The sequence below is a fragment of the Serinus canaria genome, chromosome 7 (assembly GCF_022539315.1).
Source record: "Serinus canaria isolate serCan28SL12 chromosome 7, serCan2020, whole genome shotgun sequence".
NCBI lineage: Eukaryota > Metazoa > Chordata > Aves > Passeriformes > Fringillidae > Serinus > Serinus canaria.
This window is the reverse complement of record NC_066321.1, coordinates 25557693-25573521: the sequence shown is the minus strand read 5'-3', so window position 1 is coordinate 25573521 and position 15829 is coordinate 25557693. Positions and strand designations below refer to the sequence as shown.

Below are 15829 nucleotides of genomic sequence, written 5' to 3'. Positions count from 1 at the left end.
ACAAAAACCTGTCCCTCTTTTTGTTGGAATAAAGAAACCACTTAGTATTTCTGTCTCTGCAGCTATGACAGATAATATGTCAATTTTGGTGTAAAACAGGCAGATAGAAACAAGTCTCCAAAGGCTGTGATCTGAAGCAGGGCAGGCAAAGCATTTTGTCAAAGAACTGCTTTGAGCAGTTTCACCCTGAAGGCTTCACACAGCCGAGGAGGAGGCAGGAAAAAGGCAGAAAAGGAAAGAACTGTTTTTGAGATAGTGCTGATTAAAACACCATTGGTCTGAAGATGAACCAAGCAGTAATTAGTCTATATTTTTATTGTTTCATAGAGGCACTTGATGGCTCCCATGGATGAGCTGGGGGTTTGTTTTACTCTGTGGTCAGAGTCAGAGCTGGTTTTTTTTTTTACTCACAGATCAGAGCCAGGGCTGATCTGTGCTGGGCTGCAAAGCTGGGCTCCTTCAGGCCTCCTGAGGGGCCTGGCCAGGGGTTTGGCTTCTCCCAGCTGCACTGCTCTTCAGAAACCAACACTGGTGTTCCTGCATGCTGGCCCCCAGGAGGTTACAGGGAAGTGTGATGGCCCCAGCTCATGTGCATGGTAGAGGGTTGGATGTGCTGTGATGCAAACCACAGCTTCGTGGCTCATAAGGTCACTTTTGCTGGACTTTCAGATCACACAGGGCAAAACTTGTTGGCTTCATGGGAAATGCTTTGCTCTCTAAGTTAGGAAAAGGCCTGAGCGTCTCAGACCACTAGAGTGGCAAGCACTGGCCCCTTGGTTAGGAAAAAAATCTCAGATCCCATGCTTCCAGGCTGCTCATTTTGCAGCTTTCCTGAGAGCTTGGTTCATTTTCAGCTATAGGCATACAGATATATGTGCCATACAATAATCCAGCTTGGAAATCCCACTGGAGCAAAGTATTTAACTGAAAAACATTTGGAGGAACTTCTTTGCAATGTATAGAGCAGCAAGAGTTTTAAGAAACAATCTCACTGTATTTAAACAGTCATTACTGCTTTCTGGGTAAATAACACATGTTTTTAAAATGGTCTCTATACACAATAGACCCTAACACAATAAATCCTAATTGCTCTGAAGGACCCATTAGGCTGTATCAGGTCAATACATGGCAGAGCCTTTTTTGAAAGTCACTCACCCTGTTGTTACATAAGCCACAAATTGAAAGTCCATAAATAAGTATTTGCCAAATGAAGAGTGAGGGCTTTGCCAGGGCCATACTAATTTATCATGTCAACTTCACTATGGGGACTGTTTTCTTTAGAGAGAAAAAGAAGAAAAAAAAGCATAATGTGCTGTGTTTCAGAAACTACATATCTGAAAGGTTTCAGATGTTTCAGGCTGCACTATACCCCCAAGAAAATTAGATGTAAGGAACTTCACTGCTTCCTCTTTACCTCAGTGTTGTGAGTCACAGCAAAGAGATTTGAAGACCAGCCATGGCTGTGGCATGGCAGAGGTCCATCCTCATCACCACCAACCCTCCTGCAGCTCTGGGCCAGGGCCCTGATCCTGCCTCTGCATGCTGTGGTAGTGGCACCTCAGGACAGGAACAGCCCTTCAGTATTCCAGCTGTGGCTCGTGGGAAGGTTCCCAGTGCCTGGGGAGACCAAAGAAAGCTTATTGCATACATTTTATGTGCACTTATAAGTACAGGTACAGTTAATTAATAAGTGATGAGTTTGGCAAGATTAGTTTTACGTGCAGCCACTCTTCCTGATTTTACTTTGGTCTTACCTGGTGGCATTTTTCAAACTGCAGCACTTGGGTGTTGCTGAAGTCTGTGTCACTGTTAGAAATTAGGTTTTGGATTAATTCACTCACAAGTTTTCAAGTTCCATGTAACCTTTTGGATATGGCTACAGTTTGGCATGGTTTTGTTTTCCTGCAATATGCTAAGGTGTGTAATTGCACAGGTGTATATAAAACCAAATTGTATTGACGTAAGCTAGGATTTTTAAGGGAATTTCAGCTAGGCACGGTTAAGAGCATTCAAGTGATTTAAATTTGAATTAATGTCCCCAGGCCACAGCCTTTAAGTCATCTGGGCACATGAGAAATGTTCCCCCCTGCTGCTGTTGGATTCAGTGGGATTTGGGTGCCAGGGTCCCTCTGCAAATGCTGGCAGTGATTCTCACTCTGCTCTGCCTGCTTGCAAAGGGCCAAGAGTCCCTCTGTCTCCCTGCCTGTCAGGTCCCTCCAGCCTGCAGTGCAGCAAGAGCCTTGGTCTAATTCAGGAGCCCCCTGCTCCAGGTGCTTTGCACGAGGTCAGTCTTGGTGCTGGGGTTTGCAGCACAGGCAGCCTGGGGCTGCAGCTCTCAGGTGGGAAGGCAAGCACTTGCCAGGGGTGGAAGCAGAAGCACACCTGCCTTGGTGCAGCATGCAGGCATGCCCTCAGTGTGGGCAAACACTGATATCCTTTTGTGCCAGACCAGTGGTCTGCTCTGCTGGGGCTGCCTGCCTGGGGCTGCACCGTGCTGCCAGAAGTGATGCCTGCTCCTGCACTCCTGACAGGCAGCAAGGCACAGTCTTGTGCTGCTGCAAACCACCTTGTGGTCCTCAGCACCCCCTCACTCAAGCAGTTTGTTATCAGGGGTCACTGCTAATTTGAGCAGTGCCTGAGCCAGCACAGCCTCCAGCTGGGGTGACTGGCAGGCTGCCCACCAGCACTGGGACACCGGTGTCACCTGCACTGGGCCCCCCCTGCTCCCTTCCTGGGAGCTGGAGACTTGTCAGCAGTGCAGACAAAACCAGGATTTGCTGCTTCAAGCAAGAAGGGTCGAGGGCCAAGGGGTGATGTGCTGATCCTGTGACAAGAGGGGCAGGAGGTTCCTGCCCTGCTTTGGTGCCGGCAAAGCCGAGAGCGAGATCAGTGCTCTCTGGCTTTGTCCCTGCCCAAAGCCTGGGCTGAAAAGCTCTTTGCAAAAGTCTGCTGAGTCCTCTAACAAGGGCAAGGGCAACAGCCAGTCTTTACAAAGGAAACTCACTTAGTCCTTTTCTAGTCTTTTAAAAGTCATGGTATCCTTCACAAAAGCAATTTGTCCAGGTAAACAGTGTACACTGACAGTCAACAGTGAAAGAACCAAATACAGAAATATTTATCACCTTTTTACTTTCTGCTTCTACCAGGAACCACTGCATCCCAGCTGAAAACTCCTCAGTGGGTGGGAGGTATGTCTGTGAGGACTCATATTGCCAGTCCATGCCTGAATCCTCTGGGCTGGAGCCAGGAGCAGGGGTTAGATGTGCTCCCAAGCAGACCTGGCTAGCATGGTGGAGCTTCATGGACACTTCTGCACATGGATAAAAGGTAAAGTGATTTTTAATAATTTAAGATTTTTTTAACTACAAAAGCATTTTCTTCGGGCCAGGAAACCCTTCCTTTTTTGTCTGTGGGGTTTGACACAGTAAATTCTGTGCAGACAATTCTTCTGTTTATGTGCTGGATGCACATAAAGCACTGCACTCTCATCCTTTACTGAAGAGATGAGTAACAAACCTATCAACTGCACTTGCACTTACCCCATATTTAATCCTGCTCTGGTTGTTCTGCTACATATTCATAAAAAACAAAAAGGAAACAGAAGCACAGAGCAAGCCAACAGATGTCTACCTGGCTCTTAATTGGATTTTATGTGTCCCCAGTGTAGCAAATACAGTGTTATTTACAGCCAGGCTCGAAGAATTAGATACATCTGGAGGAGTGGCAAAACCTGAACCAGGCTACGAGAGTTGATAGATTAACTGAAATGAAGAGCTGCCCCATTTTCCCCTTTTTAGCTTCTCCCTTCCCACTTACGTACCCATTCCCCATTGTGTGTCAAATCAAACTAAGACGTTGCCCAAGAGAATGCTTATAAAAATGAAAAATGCCAACAAAAAAAGACAATTTCTGCTCTTATGGAGCTTCATCAGCATTTTCTAATTGTACAGCAATGATGATAATAAAAAGGCTGCCCTCTTCTCTGAGCTATAATTTGGATAATCAACTGACAGCCATAATGAAACTGTCTGTGATTGCTTTCTGCTGGCTGCTAGTTCACAGAAACTCATTGTTGAGGAGAATTAAAAGTTATGACTCCTGCTACAAGGATATGCCACTGTCTTCCAAAGGAACGTGACTTATAATTTTCTTCTGTATAGCTCTATTACAGGGAGAATTTACAGGGTAAAGCAAGGAGGTATAGGGATGTGAGATTTATTTTTTTCCTTAAAAAAAAAAAAAAAGTTAAGCATCAAAGTTGACAGTGCCAAGTAATATGCATGCCTAGTCTGGGTGGATGTGGATTTCAGAGGTGGTCCTGAGGTCTCTCATTTTTAAATGACTGATGACTTTGCTCATCAGCAGTCAGTGCTCTGCCTGTGAGTACATCAGCCACTGGCTTCAGAGCAATAAGCAAGCCAGGTTTTACTCCTCGGAGGAAGGCAGGAGCTGTCACGCTTGGAATATTTGCTTTGTGGGCTCTGGGTCTTGCAGTCAGGGGTAATTTGGGTGCTGGTGTTCCCCAGCACCAGGCCTTGAATGCAACATGTCTTCATCTGTGATGTGCTGTGGGTATGTCTTGACTGTAGATCCAGGGCTGGATGCAAGTACTGTGGTCTAAAATGCCCTCCCATGCACATCCACTGAGGTGGGGTGAGTAGTTCCTGTGCAAGGTCTTCTGCCTTGGGCAGAATGAGGCTCTGCCATAGCAGCTGCAGTCTGGACCCCTGAATCTGGCTTCTGAAGCAGGTCTGTTCCCCTGTGTGCCCTGAAAATGCCCTGTGTGCCCTGGGGCTTTGGGGCTTTCGGGGAAGCGCTTGAAAATCGGGCTGGCAATTTCGGTGTTTACGAAGGCATGGACTGGAGGACTGGACTTCCTGGCACCTGAGCGTGACCAGCTCGGTGTCTCTGGCAGGAGCCCGCGGTCCCGGGGCGCTGGGCAGGGAGAGCCCTCTGCCCCGGCACGGTCTCGCCCTTGGTTCGCGCTGCGCTGCAGCGCCTGCCACCCGCCTGGCCGGGAAGAAAAGGGGCTGGCGGAGCGGATGGCGACCGGAATCCGGGGCAGGAATGTGGTAGCGCAGCTGTCTGCACTCGGGCAGGGGCGGCTTCCCTTCCCGCCGAGGCTCAGCGTTCCGGGAGTCAGGAGCGCTGCCCCGCCGGGCAGCTTGCGCGGGCAGCGCCGGTAGACGCTACAGTGCCCCGTGTACTCGGGCTGATGTGCCATGGCTGGAGCAAGGCAATGCCGGTCAGGAGCCCTTCGCGTCTTCCCTTCCCCTACCCAGGGTTTCCCCCGTTCGTCCCAGTCCCGTTACGGCGGGCGAGGCCCCGGCCCCTTCCCGCGAAGAGAGGCTGAAGGGCCCGAGGAGGAAGGGGAGAAGCGGCAGCAGCACCGCGGGCACCGCCGGCCCTCCTCCTCCAGCCGCTTGGCTCTTCGCGCCGAGCCGGGGAAGCCGGGCCGGGCCTTCGCAGCGCTGGAGGGGCGGAGGGTCCCGGCTCTCGGGAGGGGCCCGGCGGGCAAGAGGCGAAGGCGATGCACAGATGCGGAGCAGTCCGTGCTTAGGCAGCACCGTCATCTTCTCACTTCGCCGCCTGCCCCCGGGCCGCCGCGGGACTCCGAGCGCCGGCGCACGGGGACCCAGCGGGACGCCTCCAGCAGCGGGGCCGGGGCAGAGCGGCGTTCCGCCCAGCGGCACTCGGTGCCCGGCGCGGGGGCGGCCGCGGGGAGCCCCGGCGGGGCGGAGCCAGCGGCGGGGGCGGTCCCGGGGCGGTCCCGGGGCGGGGCGCGGGCGCGGCGCGGAGCGGGGGCGCCCGCCCGCCCCAGAGCGCAGGTGGCGGCGGCAGCGGCGGCGGTCGGGATCCCGCTCTCGCTGCCGGCGGGGCCCCGCTCCCGGCGCGGAGGCGGCAGCGGCAGGTGCCCAGGACATGCGGCGGCGGTAGGACGCGCGGCGGCGATGGGCGGCCGGGGGCTGCCGGTGCCGCTGCTGCTGGGGCTGCCGCTGCTGCTGGGGCTGCCGGCGGCGGGGCGCGCCGCCTCCAAGGCGCTGGTGTGCCAGGAGATCACGGTGCCGATGTGCAAGGGCATCGGCTACAACCTCACCTACATGCCCAACCAGTTCAACCACGACACGCAGGACGAGGCTGGGCTGGAGGTGCACCAGTTCTGGCCGCTGGTGGAGATCCAGTGCTCCCCGGACCTGCGCTTCTTCCTCTGCAGCATGTACACCCCCATCTGCCTGTCCGACTACACGAAGCCGCTGCCCCCCTGCCGCTCCGTCTGCGAGCGGGCCAAGGCCGGCTGCTCGCCCATCATGCAGCAGTACGGCTTTGCCTGGCCCGAGAGGATGAGCTGTGACAGCCTGCCGGTGCTGGGGGACTCCGAGGTGCTGTGCATGGGATACAACCACACGGAAGCCACCACACTGCCGCCTTTCTTCGGGAAGCCCACGCGCCCTGCCAAGGACATGGCCAAAAACCTGACGCCGCTCGATGGGCAGCGCCTCTCAGGACTGGACTGTGGTCAGGCTTGCAAGTGCAAAGCACCCCTGATCCCTATCTCCAAGGAGTCCCATCCGCTGTACAACCGCATCAGGACTGGAAAGGTACTCAACTGTGCCATCCCCTGCTACCAGCCCTACTTTACCCAGGATGAAAAGACCTTTGCTACCTTCTGGATCGGCCTCTGGTCCATCCTCTGCTTCCTCTCCACCTCGACCACCGTGGCCACCTTCCTCATTGACATGGAGCGCTTCAAGTACCCTGAGCGCCCCATCATCTTCCTCTCTGCCTGCTACCTCTTCGTCTCCCTGGGCTACATCGTGCGGCTGGTGGCAGGGCATGCCAACGTGGCTTGCAACCCGGAGCACCACCACATCCATTACGAGACCACAGGCCCTGCTCTCTGCACCGTGGTTTTCCTTCTCCTCTACTTCTTCGGCATGGCCAGCTCCATCTGGTGGGTCATCCTGTCCCTCACCTGGTTCCTGGCTGCTGGCATGAAGTGGGGCAATGAGGCCATTGCCAGCTACTCGCAGTACTTCCACCTGGCTGCCTGGCTCATCCCCAGTGCCAAATCCATTGCTGTACTGGCACTGAGCTCTGTCGATGGTGACCCGGTGGCTGGGGTTTGCTACGTGGGCAACCAGAGCCTGGAGAACCTGCGGGGCTTTGTGCTGGCACCACTAGTGGTTTATCTCTTCACCGGCAGCCTCTTCCTGCTGGCTGGCTTCATCTCGCTCTTTCGCATCCGCAGCGTGATCAAGCAGGGCGGCACCAAAACCGACAAGCTGGAGAAGCTGATGATCCGCATCGGCATCTTCACCGTGCTCTACACCGTGCCCGCCACCATCGTCATCGCCTGCTACATCTACGAGCAGCACAACCGCGAGGCCTGGGAGCAGGCGCAGAACTGCTCCTGCCCCGGGGACCCTCACCGCCCCAAGCCTGACTATGCTGTCTTCATGCTCAAGTACTTCATGTGCCTTGTGGTGGGGATCACCTCCGGCGTTTGGATCTGGTCTGGCAAGACGCTCGAGTCCTGGCGGCGCTTTGGCACCCGCTGCTGCCGGGCCAGGAAGCCGGCGGGCGCCTCCGTGTATGGCGAGGCCAGCCCGGCCCTGGTGGGCAGGACGGTACTGCCCAGCATGGCCTCCTACCACAAGCAGGTCCCACTGTCCCATGTGTGACCAGAGGGAGCCTCGGTGACCCCAGCCACAGGGAGGAGAGGGTTGCGAAGACCCTGGGCCACAGAAGAGGGGGTGACAGCTGGGCCACGCCTGGCATCTTCGGCCCCACTGTGGTGGTGCTGCCTGGGACCACGGGCACAGAGCAGCTGCAGCCCCAGGCAGGGCAGGAGGAGGTGCTGCCAATTATGTGGGGGCAGAAGGACGGGGTGGTCAGGAGCCCAGCACTGCCATGTATGCCCCATTTGGGGTCCTGCATCCCAGTTGGGGTCCTGGGATGCTGCTGCCTGTGGGCCAGTCAGGTGGCACTGATTTGTGTCCCACAGCGAGCCTCTGGGCAGGTCTTGCTGGTGCCAGGGTGAAAGGCAGAGCTGTAGCAGGCAGGGCAGATGGTGGCCCCCTACACCAGGTGGTACTGCCACTGAGCCCCTCACTAAAGCCCAGAGAGTGGATCAGGGAGAGCTGGCAGGGAGTGCTGCTTCCCTGGGTGCCCTGGGCAGAGCAGGAGACTGGCCTCGGTGCCCCCAGAGCCCCCAGGCACACCACATGTTGAGGAGGAGAAGCCTGGGGGCCCTGGTGTGAAGCAGCCGCTGGCCCTGCTCAGGCAGCAGCACACTGAGCAGGAGGGGAGGAGCTGTGCAGGCTGGGGGACTTCATGGGTGGTGGCAGTGAGGGAGGAAGGGGCCGTGGAGGGCATCTGCAACAGGGACAGGGTCCCAGCTGTCTGCAGGGCAGGCAGGTGATCCCCTGCAGTCCCTTCTGCCCTGGGCAAGCACATGGGGCTCCCTTCAGTCAGGGCTCAGAGCGGGCAGGAGCTGGCTCGGTGGGCTCAGCTGGGTGGCACCGGCTCCCTGCTCTGCCATGGGCAGCCAGCTGGCCTGCCCGTGGAGCCCCTCAGCCCAGGGGCTGCACAGGGGCCCAGTGGGTGTGAGGCTGCCAGCCCAGCTCGGGGCTTGCAAGGAGCCCTGGCACCGCTGGCTCTGGCACCGACAGCGGGGCTCTCCCTGCCCTGTGCCCTGCCAGGGTTGGGGCCCCTGGCGCCTCTGCAGTGGGGTGAGTTCCTCGGTCCCCTTATCCCGTGTGGGTTACCTGGGGCAAGGGAGGCAGGCCCTGTGTCCTGCCCAGCAGCTGAGCGTGGCACAGCCAACCCTAAAAGGGTGGTTGCACCCCGCTGTGAGCAGTGAGTGCACGGGGGTGTCCTGGCCAGGTGGCAGGCTGTCTCTCCAGAGCAGCAGCTGGGTTTTCCAGTCAGTCGGCTTCAATACTTGTTGCTGCTTTTCTCAAAGCTCTGCCTCTGCTAGAGAGAGTACCAGGTTTGAGAGGGAGCAGTTAATTTAGGAAAACTTAGCTGAGCACTCATACCTCTTTTCCTCCAACTTCCCAAGCCTTTCTCACTTCCCTGGATCAGACAGCAGCTGAGCACTGACAGAGCAGCACTGCCTGGCGTTAAGCAGTGGTGACAGCTGGGTTTCAGTAAGTAGAATAATGGAGGGGGGGGGCTGTTGTCGAAGTCACTAAATGCAGCCCGGGCAAGGGGCTCCAGCTGTGGCGTGGAACGAGGCTGGCTGCCTCTGGCCACTTGTGAAAGCACCTGGGTTTTAAGTTTTTTTTCCACCTGTCCTAAGCAGTGATGTATGAAACTACCCAGCCATTACAGGAGTCCTTTTTGCCCTCCTTCAAGCGTGGCACTGTGACCCAGCTGTTCAAGCACTGGAGAGCAACTGCTGGCTTTGCTCCTGCAGGACTGCAAGGATCTGAGGTGGTTCTTAACACCTTTGGATCACTTCAGTCAAAAAGGTTTCCACCTCATTTTAAAACCAAAGCCTGGGAAGTGAGGGAACTCTCAAGTGGCCCATCACCGGATAAAGGTACTGCATGAGTGTCTCTGGGGAGTCCTGGATAGAGGAGACAGAGGTGCGAGGATGGGGGGCTCAGCAGGGACTGTTCAGCTGCACCCATCTGCACTCCTGCAATAGGGCTCACCCCCTCCAGCATGTTGGAGTGCTTTATTGTGGACAGAGTTGCACCATGTTGTGTTACAGACTGTAAATAGTTGTATTATAGGCTAATTTGTACCTAAAGAAGCCTTATGTAGTGACCTTTGGTACAGGTTAGGGACAGGTGTGTTCTCAGCAGTGAGGCAGGTCAGGCGCAGAGACACCGTGGGAGTCTCCTGCTGTAATCCAGGGCATTAAATGATTCCAACCTCCTCCAGTCCACGCCTTGCTGGACTCCTCTCTCTCTATAGTGCCTTTTGTAGATACAGCTACACACACATCATGCAATACAGTGAACAAAACCATGTCAGAGGTGGTATTTTGCTGTTTTTGTTTTTTCCAAAGTGCAACTGGCTGTGTAAAGAAATCCAAGATTAGCTACAAACCGTTGCCTGTTGAAAAATGCGAGGGCATTTTCAGCTTTGATGTAATGGCAGGGTAACACAATCAACTCGTGTTTGAGCCTGGCTTCTCAGCAACAAGTGGCAGGAGGGGGGAAGGAGCCGTTGCCGTGTGCCCTGTCTGCTGCAGCCAATTTACATGTTGGGTTTTGCCTCTTCCGTTACCGATGCTGTTCAATGTTGCTTAAATAACTGTACTATATTATGTGAAAAGCTGAAGAAATTTTATTCAAAGAGAAGTATTAAGATTAGTTATTTATGAGGATAAAAAATAAGTGTGTGTTGTTTTCTTTACTTCTGCTTCTGTTAGAGTGTTTATTACCTTGAAAGCTTACCTGTCGGGGGAGGGGGAGGCGTGTGCTGGAGGGCTGAGCCGGGCTCTTATCGCTGGGGATCGCGGGTGAGGCAACTGCACTTGTGTGGCACAGGAATAGCACGTTCCATGTGCACAAACCCCACGCAGCGCTGCCCCTGGCACGGAGGATGGCACACAGCCGTGCCCTCGGTGCCAGGCTCTGCCCTGAGCCGGGTTCTGTGCTCGGGGATGGCCGTGCTGGCTGTGCCCGTGACCGCGCTGACAGCGACTTCCCTGACGGGCCAAGGTCATGCCTGGCTGCTAAAAGAGGGTTAACTATCAACTTTTATTGGCGTTCTGCAGTTTGCACAGTACTGTCCCTTGCCCTGTGCTGAGATCAGGCCCTGAAGAGGTGCCCTTTGGTACTCCTAAGGCCAAGCAGATGACAGCTCCTAGGCAAGCAGGATGCTGCACCCAAGGAGCGCTTGGGGAGGGAGAGCAGGGGGTTAAGGCTGGCTCCGTGGTGACTAATGGGGCAGGACTCTGCTATCTAGTTAGGTGTGTAGGCACACACCAGGTCCCACCAGATAGGATCTCTTACCTGGAAGCAGCATTCCAGCACCCAGTGATAAACCTGACAGTCCCACAGCCTGACTCACCTGATTCTGCAGGGATCTGCCCCCCATGCTCAAGTACAGGCAAAACACACCATGGGGCTGATCCTATCGCTTGAAGGGCAGCACTTTTGGGCTGTGGAGGGGACATGAATTATTTCAGCACCAGGTTCTTCTCAAGGAGCTGCGGACACTGACTGCCTGCTCCAGGAAGTAACTCCAGCAGCCTGCTGGCAGCCTTGTTGTCATTCTTGCCTGCCAGGAAGCTGGTGTGTCCTCAGCTCCTCGGTAAACAGGAGTTTGGCAGCACCGCCATCCACCGCCTACCCCCAGCCACTGTTTCCGAGCAAGGGAAGGGCCTCTCCTGCAGGCAGTGTGTGAATCACCTGCAGGCCTGCGTCCCTGTGGGCACACACGTGCTCCCTCACAGCTGGCCTAATGCTTTGTGCTCCTGTGCTCTCCAGGTTCCACTTGGTCACCTTTTCTGCCTCGGGGCAGTCAGCGGCTTCCCTGGGGCTGAACGGTGCAGGTGCAGCACAAGTTCAGGCTGGGTGGGGTGGGGAATGACAGTGTCTGATGGCATGGGGGCCGTGTGGCTCTTCAAATAGGTTTTAATATTGGTCAGAAGCCAAAGTGGTTATTTCACCTGGAAAATGCCTTGTCTGTGAGGCAGCCTGAGACTTTCCTCATGCTAAGGCAAACAGGCCCATGCTCTGGCATTTAAGTGCTCTTTTGCCAGTCCATTGTGGGGTGGGTGTTAGTAAGGGCACTACAGTCACTGTGGCAGCACCCTGTAATTCACTCTGTGCTGCCAAACAGCTTACTTGGTGCCAGGATGGAATTCCCAGATAATGATATGGAATACCAGTTCTGTGTCACAGTCCTGCACTATGGTGCTGTGGGAAATCCCAGGACAGGAGGGGGGCTGCAGCCTGCCCAGTGCTGCACTGTGAACTGAGCAGCTCAGCCTGCCCTGAGCACTCCTGCCAACCTCCTGTGCAAGCTCTTGCCTCAATGGCTCTTCTGTCCAATTCTGCTTGCTCAGGGTATGCTTGACACCCATACTCTTATCCAGGAGCCGTGGTCTTGACATTTATTCCACCCTCAAGTGCCTGTCCTCTTAACTGCCAAACCCAAACTGAAGTAGTTCTCATAAAATTCCCTTGGAAACAAAATACACAGTCCCTGTACACAAAGGGAAGGGTTAGGGTTGTAGCCCACAAACACCTCCATGGCCTCCTGCCCCTGCTAACACACGCTGCTCCTGCTAGTCTGGCTGGTGCTCACATCACTCTTGCTGGGCCATTGCACAGCTCTTGTCTCTGCAAACAGCATTTACTGCCAGATGGGGAGTGCTACCCCGGAACTGAAAGGAGGCAGAGGTCACCTCAACATAGATTAATTATTCAGCTATTGGATTAAGAAAAACAAGGTACATTGATCCCATAGCCAGTTGCTCCTCCCTGGGAACAGAGATTGGTTACAGTCTCTGTAATTTCAATATTCTGACCATGACTGTAATTTTTCTTTTGCCTCTTTAAGTGTTGCCAGCATACAGAGTAGTGCAAATTGGAGGGCATTTCCCCTTCACAGCTCATTGTCCAGCAGAACCACCCCTATGCAATTCCTTCAGAAACACTATTACTGCCCAGCACTTCAAAAGGGAGCTGTATGGTTTACTTGTTATTGTTTAGCTAAGAATTGCACTAGCTGTATTTTCCAGAATCTAACTCTTTTAGTGGTACCAGAATGGTAAACAGAATTGCTGTTTTTTCCTATTAAGAAGCTAAGCTGTAGTTCAGGCCTGCTTAGTATCTGCTGAACAGATCAAAATCCCATTGATAATGTTCTTTGGGCTACAATAAAACTAAAGCCAAGTAATATTCAAAGCAAAATTAGGTTCATAGCAGCTGTCTCCTGCAGGAGGTATTGCAGAAGCAGCCATCAGCTTGAGATGTCATTCACCTGCCACCCAGATCAGCAGGAAGAGTCTCCATCTCATCTGGCAAAAAAGGGAAACGAGTGGCCCCAGTCTGCTGAGCAGCTCCCAGTGAGTGGCTGCTGTTGGAGCAGCCCCACAGCAGAGTGCACCAGACTGATCCCACACAGCTGAAGGCACCTGGCCGTGCTGAGGGAAGCAAAGCTCCTTAGCAATTAGGTCACAAGTCAATCCAGGAGCTGGTCACTTGTACCTTCCAATTTAGTGCTCCTCAAGGGAGGACTTAAAAACTATCAAATCGCCTCCAGAGAGACTGGCCCTACTTAAAGCCCACTGAAGTGCAAAGAAACTGTCAGTGAGTGGTTTTATTTGAGCATGTGTGAAGATCTGGGCAGCCATGCAGAGCTGCACCCTTCCCAGGAGTCTGCAGCCTGCTCCCAGACATTGCCAGCCCATGGGGACCAAATGAAGGTGGCAGGCTGGTGTGGGCAGTGGAGAGGCCTTCACACACACCACTGGGGTTTCTCTTTTTGTTTTTATCCCTGTAGAATCCAACAGCTGTACAGAACACACCCTTCACCTTTAACTTTAATTAAAATAGAGTTTATTAGCTTTTCTTTTAATACAAACATGAGAAAGGAAAACCACCTGAAGATGTAGTGTTATTTTCAGTATTGAACTGTGCTCAATACCTGAAGTGCCAAGTCCCGTGGGTTTGGGAGCCAGGGCTGGCACGTTTGCATACTGCAAAAGGCTGTATGCATCACTTGAAGAGCTGAGTGCAGCCCCACTGGGGAGGGCACTCACACAGCCCCACTCCCAAAGGCAGATGGACTTGTTGTTCAGTGTACGTTTCTGGGCCTTGGCCGTAAGAGGAAGTGCACAAAACCCGTGTCATTGGGAGGGAGATCTGCTCCTAGGACACTGCCTAGAACCTATTTGGATCCAAGAAGGGAAGATACTACAAAGACTTGTAACAGGAAGAGTCTACAATAATACTTATCCTGTTTAAAGTTCAGTTTCAGAGCTTGACAGTAAGCTCTGTTCTAAAGTCTCAGAAAGAGCAAACCCCAATCCTCTAGAGCAGTTGCACAAGATAAAATTCACTTTGGGAAAAAAAAAAAGTTTATAGAAAGCTTTTTGATAATTCTCAGTTGAACACAATATCTTTCCATCTACCGTGATAGGTAGTCCAGGATTCTCAGACTCATTATTGTCTCATTATGAATGTAACTTCCTCCCAGGAAACTGAAACCCAAGGAGAGCCAGAAGGATGCACAATATCAGCTTTAGGAACTCACTGTATATAGCACAAGAGATCTGCAGTAGAACTCAGAGAAGCAGTGCTGCACACACGCCATTCACCACTGGATTGCTACACTGTTTGGGATGGTGATGATGTTTCCAGACCAACTTTTTCATTCAATGCCTCAGAAAAATACACAGATTACATCTCTTCCAGAGCAATAGAAGTATTAGAAAATGAGAGAAGCACCATAATTCACAAGAAATGCAGCATGGACCCTATACATTTTAACAATACATAAAACCATATCTCTGCCCCCAGTCAAAACATTCAAAGTCTTTTGACAATCTTTACTGGAGTGAAGTTGTGGGCGCAGAGATGGAATTCCTTCTGCTGGGCAGCTTCTTGGTATGAACACATCACCAATAATAGCAGCTTTTAGTAGCCAAACCAGGGAAAAGCCATCAACACGTGTCTATGCTACTGTTTTCAGCTCCAGAGTGGCTTTATACTTTAAGAGTCCCATGTGTTGTTTTTGTTAACACTGCATTGACCTGAAATACAAATGCAGCGAAGACTCTGGATGACAGGGGAGAGGAGGGAAGAACATTGTAACTATAGTCATGTGGTTAGTGTTTAAATTCTAAAATTTAAAACTACTTATTATTAAAAACCTCAAGAGTTCACAGCTATAGGCCTACATAGTAAGCAAACATCTGTGGGGGAGAGAAGGAGAAAAGTTTGTTTTTGCACCTCTGGATACATTAGAAGGAGGAGAGAGTCTTGTCTTTTGCACCAAGTATGTTCCTCAAGCCCTGGGCTCCCTTGGCTGGCTGACTCTCTGGCCCTTGCTGCAGAGCCCATCCCGGCTGGCTGGCCTGGTGATCCCTGCGGCTCCTGGGACGCTGCTCCTGCTGCTGCAGCTCGCTCTCTCCTCAGGAGAGGATGGCATTCGAACGGCGGATACCAACCAAGTTATCAGCACTGAAAGATCGTCTCATAGCAGCTTTGGACAAGTCTTTGTATTTGTCTTCACACAGCCGGGAGATGGCCTGGACAGACAGACAGACACAAACGCAAAGTCCGCGTTAGCAAAGTCTGAGAGTTCCAAGGGAGGTTTTACAGGGGCAATGCCAACAGCACAGCTGCTCTGCAGCAGTGACACTTCTGAATTTCATCTAGAATGCCAAAAGATAAGGACTGCTCTGGAGGGAAAAGAGTAATGGGGTCTGTCCCCAGGTAAACACGAGCCATCTGAAAGGTAGAGCTTTCCACATGCGAGTATCTTCTTTATTTTACCAGTCTCACTATCTAATGAAAAACTTGGATCCATTTCAGACTTAAGTCTGTGAAAGTTATGTTGAAAATCACCCCAGTACCTGGGTCTGGTGCACACAGCAGCACAAAAATTTTATTCCAACAGTGCAAAAATGCACAGAGGCATTTCTCTGAGAGAAAAGGTTCAAACTGAAAAGGTTTCTGTGCTCCCTCGGGCATCTTACCCTTGGCCACTAGGGCAAGCAAGCCAAGGAAATTAATTTCTACTAGGGTGTCTGTTCTGCCTTTGCCTTCTCTACGCCCTCACTCCCAACATATTCTCTCTTAGCAGGATCACCCCCATGATCTGAGATGGGAGGGCAGCCATGGTACTTTATTAC

The 15829-nt window shown here is 52.9% G+C and overlaps 3 protein-coding genes across 10 annotated transcripts in view; 2 read left to right on the top strand and 1 right to left on the bottom strand.

Annotated features, from left to right (window-relative positions):
* PLEKHM3 (pleckstrin homology domain containing M3) overlaps positions 1–5615 on the top strand; it is a 92862-nt gene extending 87247 nt beyond the window's left edge. The window contains exon 10 of one of the 3 annotated variants that reach the window (XR_003946355.2): positions 3147–3266. Coding sequence is in view for 1 of the 3 variants with exons in the window: in XM_050976842.1 (XP_050832799.1) it covers positions 3147–3324 (178 nt within the window). In the remaining 2 variants the exon portion in view is untranslated. Of the gene's footprint in view, positions 1–3146 lie in introns of all 3 variants that reach the window. The other 2 variants (XR_007777963.1, XM_050976842.1) reach the window with 2 other exon arrangements.
* A 321-nt stretch (positions 5616–5936) lies between these two features.
* Positions 5937–10371, top strand: FZD5 (frizzled class receptor 5). Its single transcript, XM_018911614.3, has one exon. It carries the CDS (start codon positions 5952–5954, stop codon positions 7680–7682), a length of 1731 nt encoding a protein of 576 aa, XP_018767159.2. The 5' UTR covers positions 5937–5951; the 3' UTR covers positions 7683–10371.
* Positions 10372–13506: 3135 nt separating this feature from the next.
* The window catches only part of CCNYL1 (cyclin Y like 1), a 43592-nt gene continuing 41269 nt past the window's right edge, over positions 13507–15829 (bottom strand). For all 6 annotated transcript variants that reach the window (XM_030241854.2, XM_030241852.2, XM_018911615.3 and 3 more), the window contains one exon: positions 13507–15223. In XM_030241854.2, coding sequence (XP_030097714.1) covers positions 15107–15223 — 117 coding nt within the window. In that variant the 3' untranslated portion in view covers positions 13507–15106. The remainder of the gene's footprint in view (positions 15224–15829) is intronic.

Bases quoted from the DNA above. Each gene is read 5' to 3' on its own strand.
- FZD5 (XM_018911614.3), top strand. From the start codon at position 5,952: ATGGGCGGCCGGGGGCTGCCGGTGCCGCTGCTGCTGGGGCTGCCGCTG.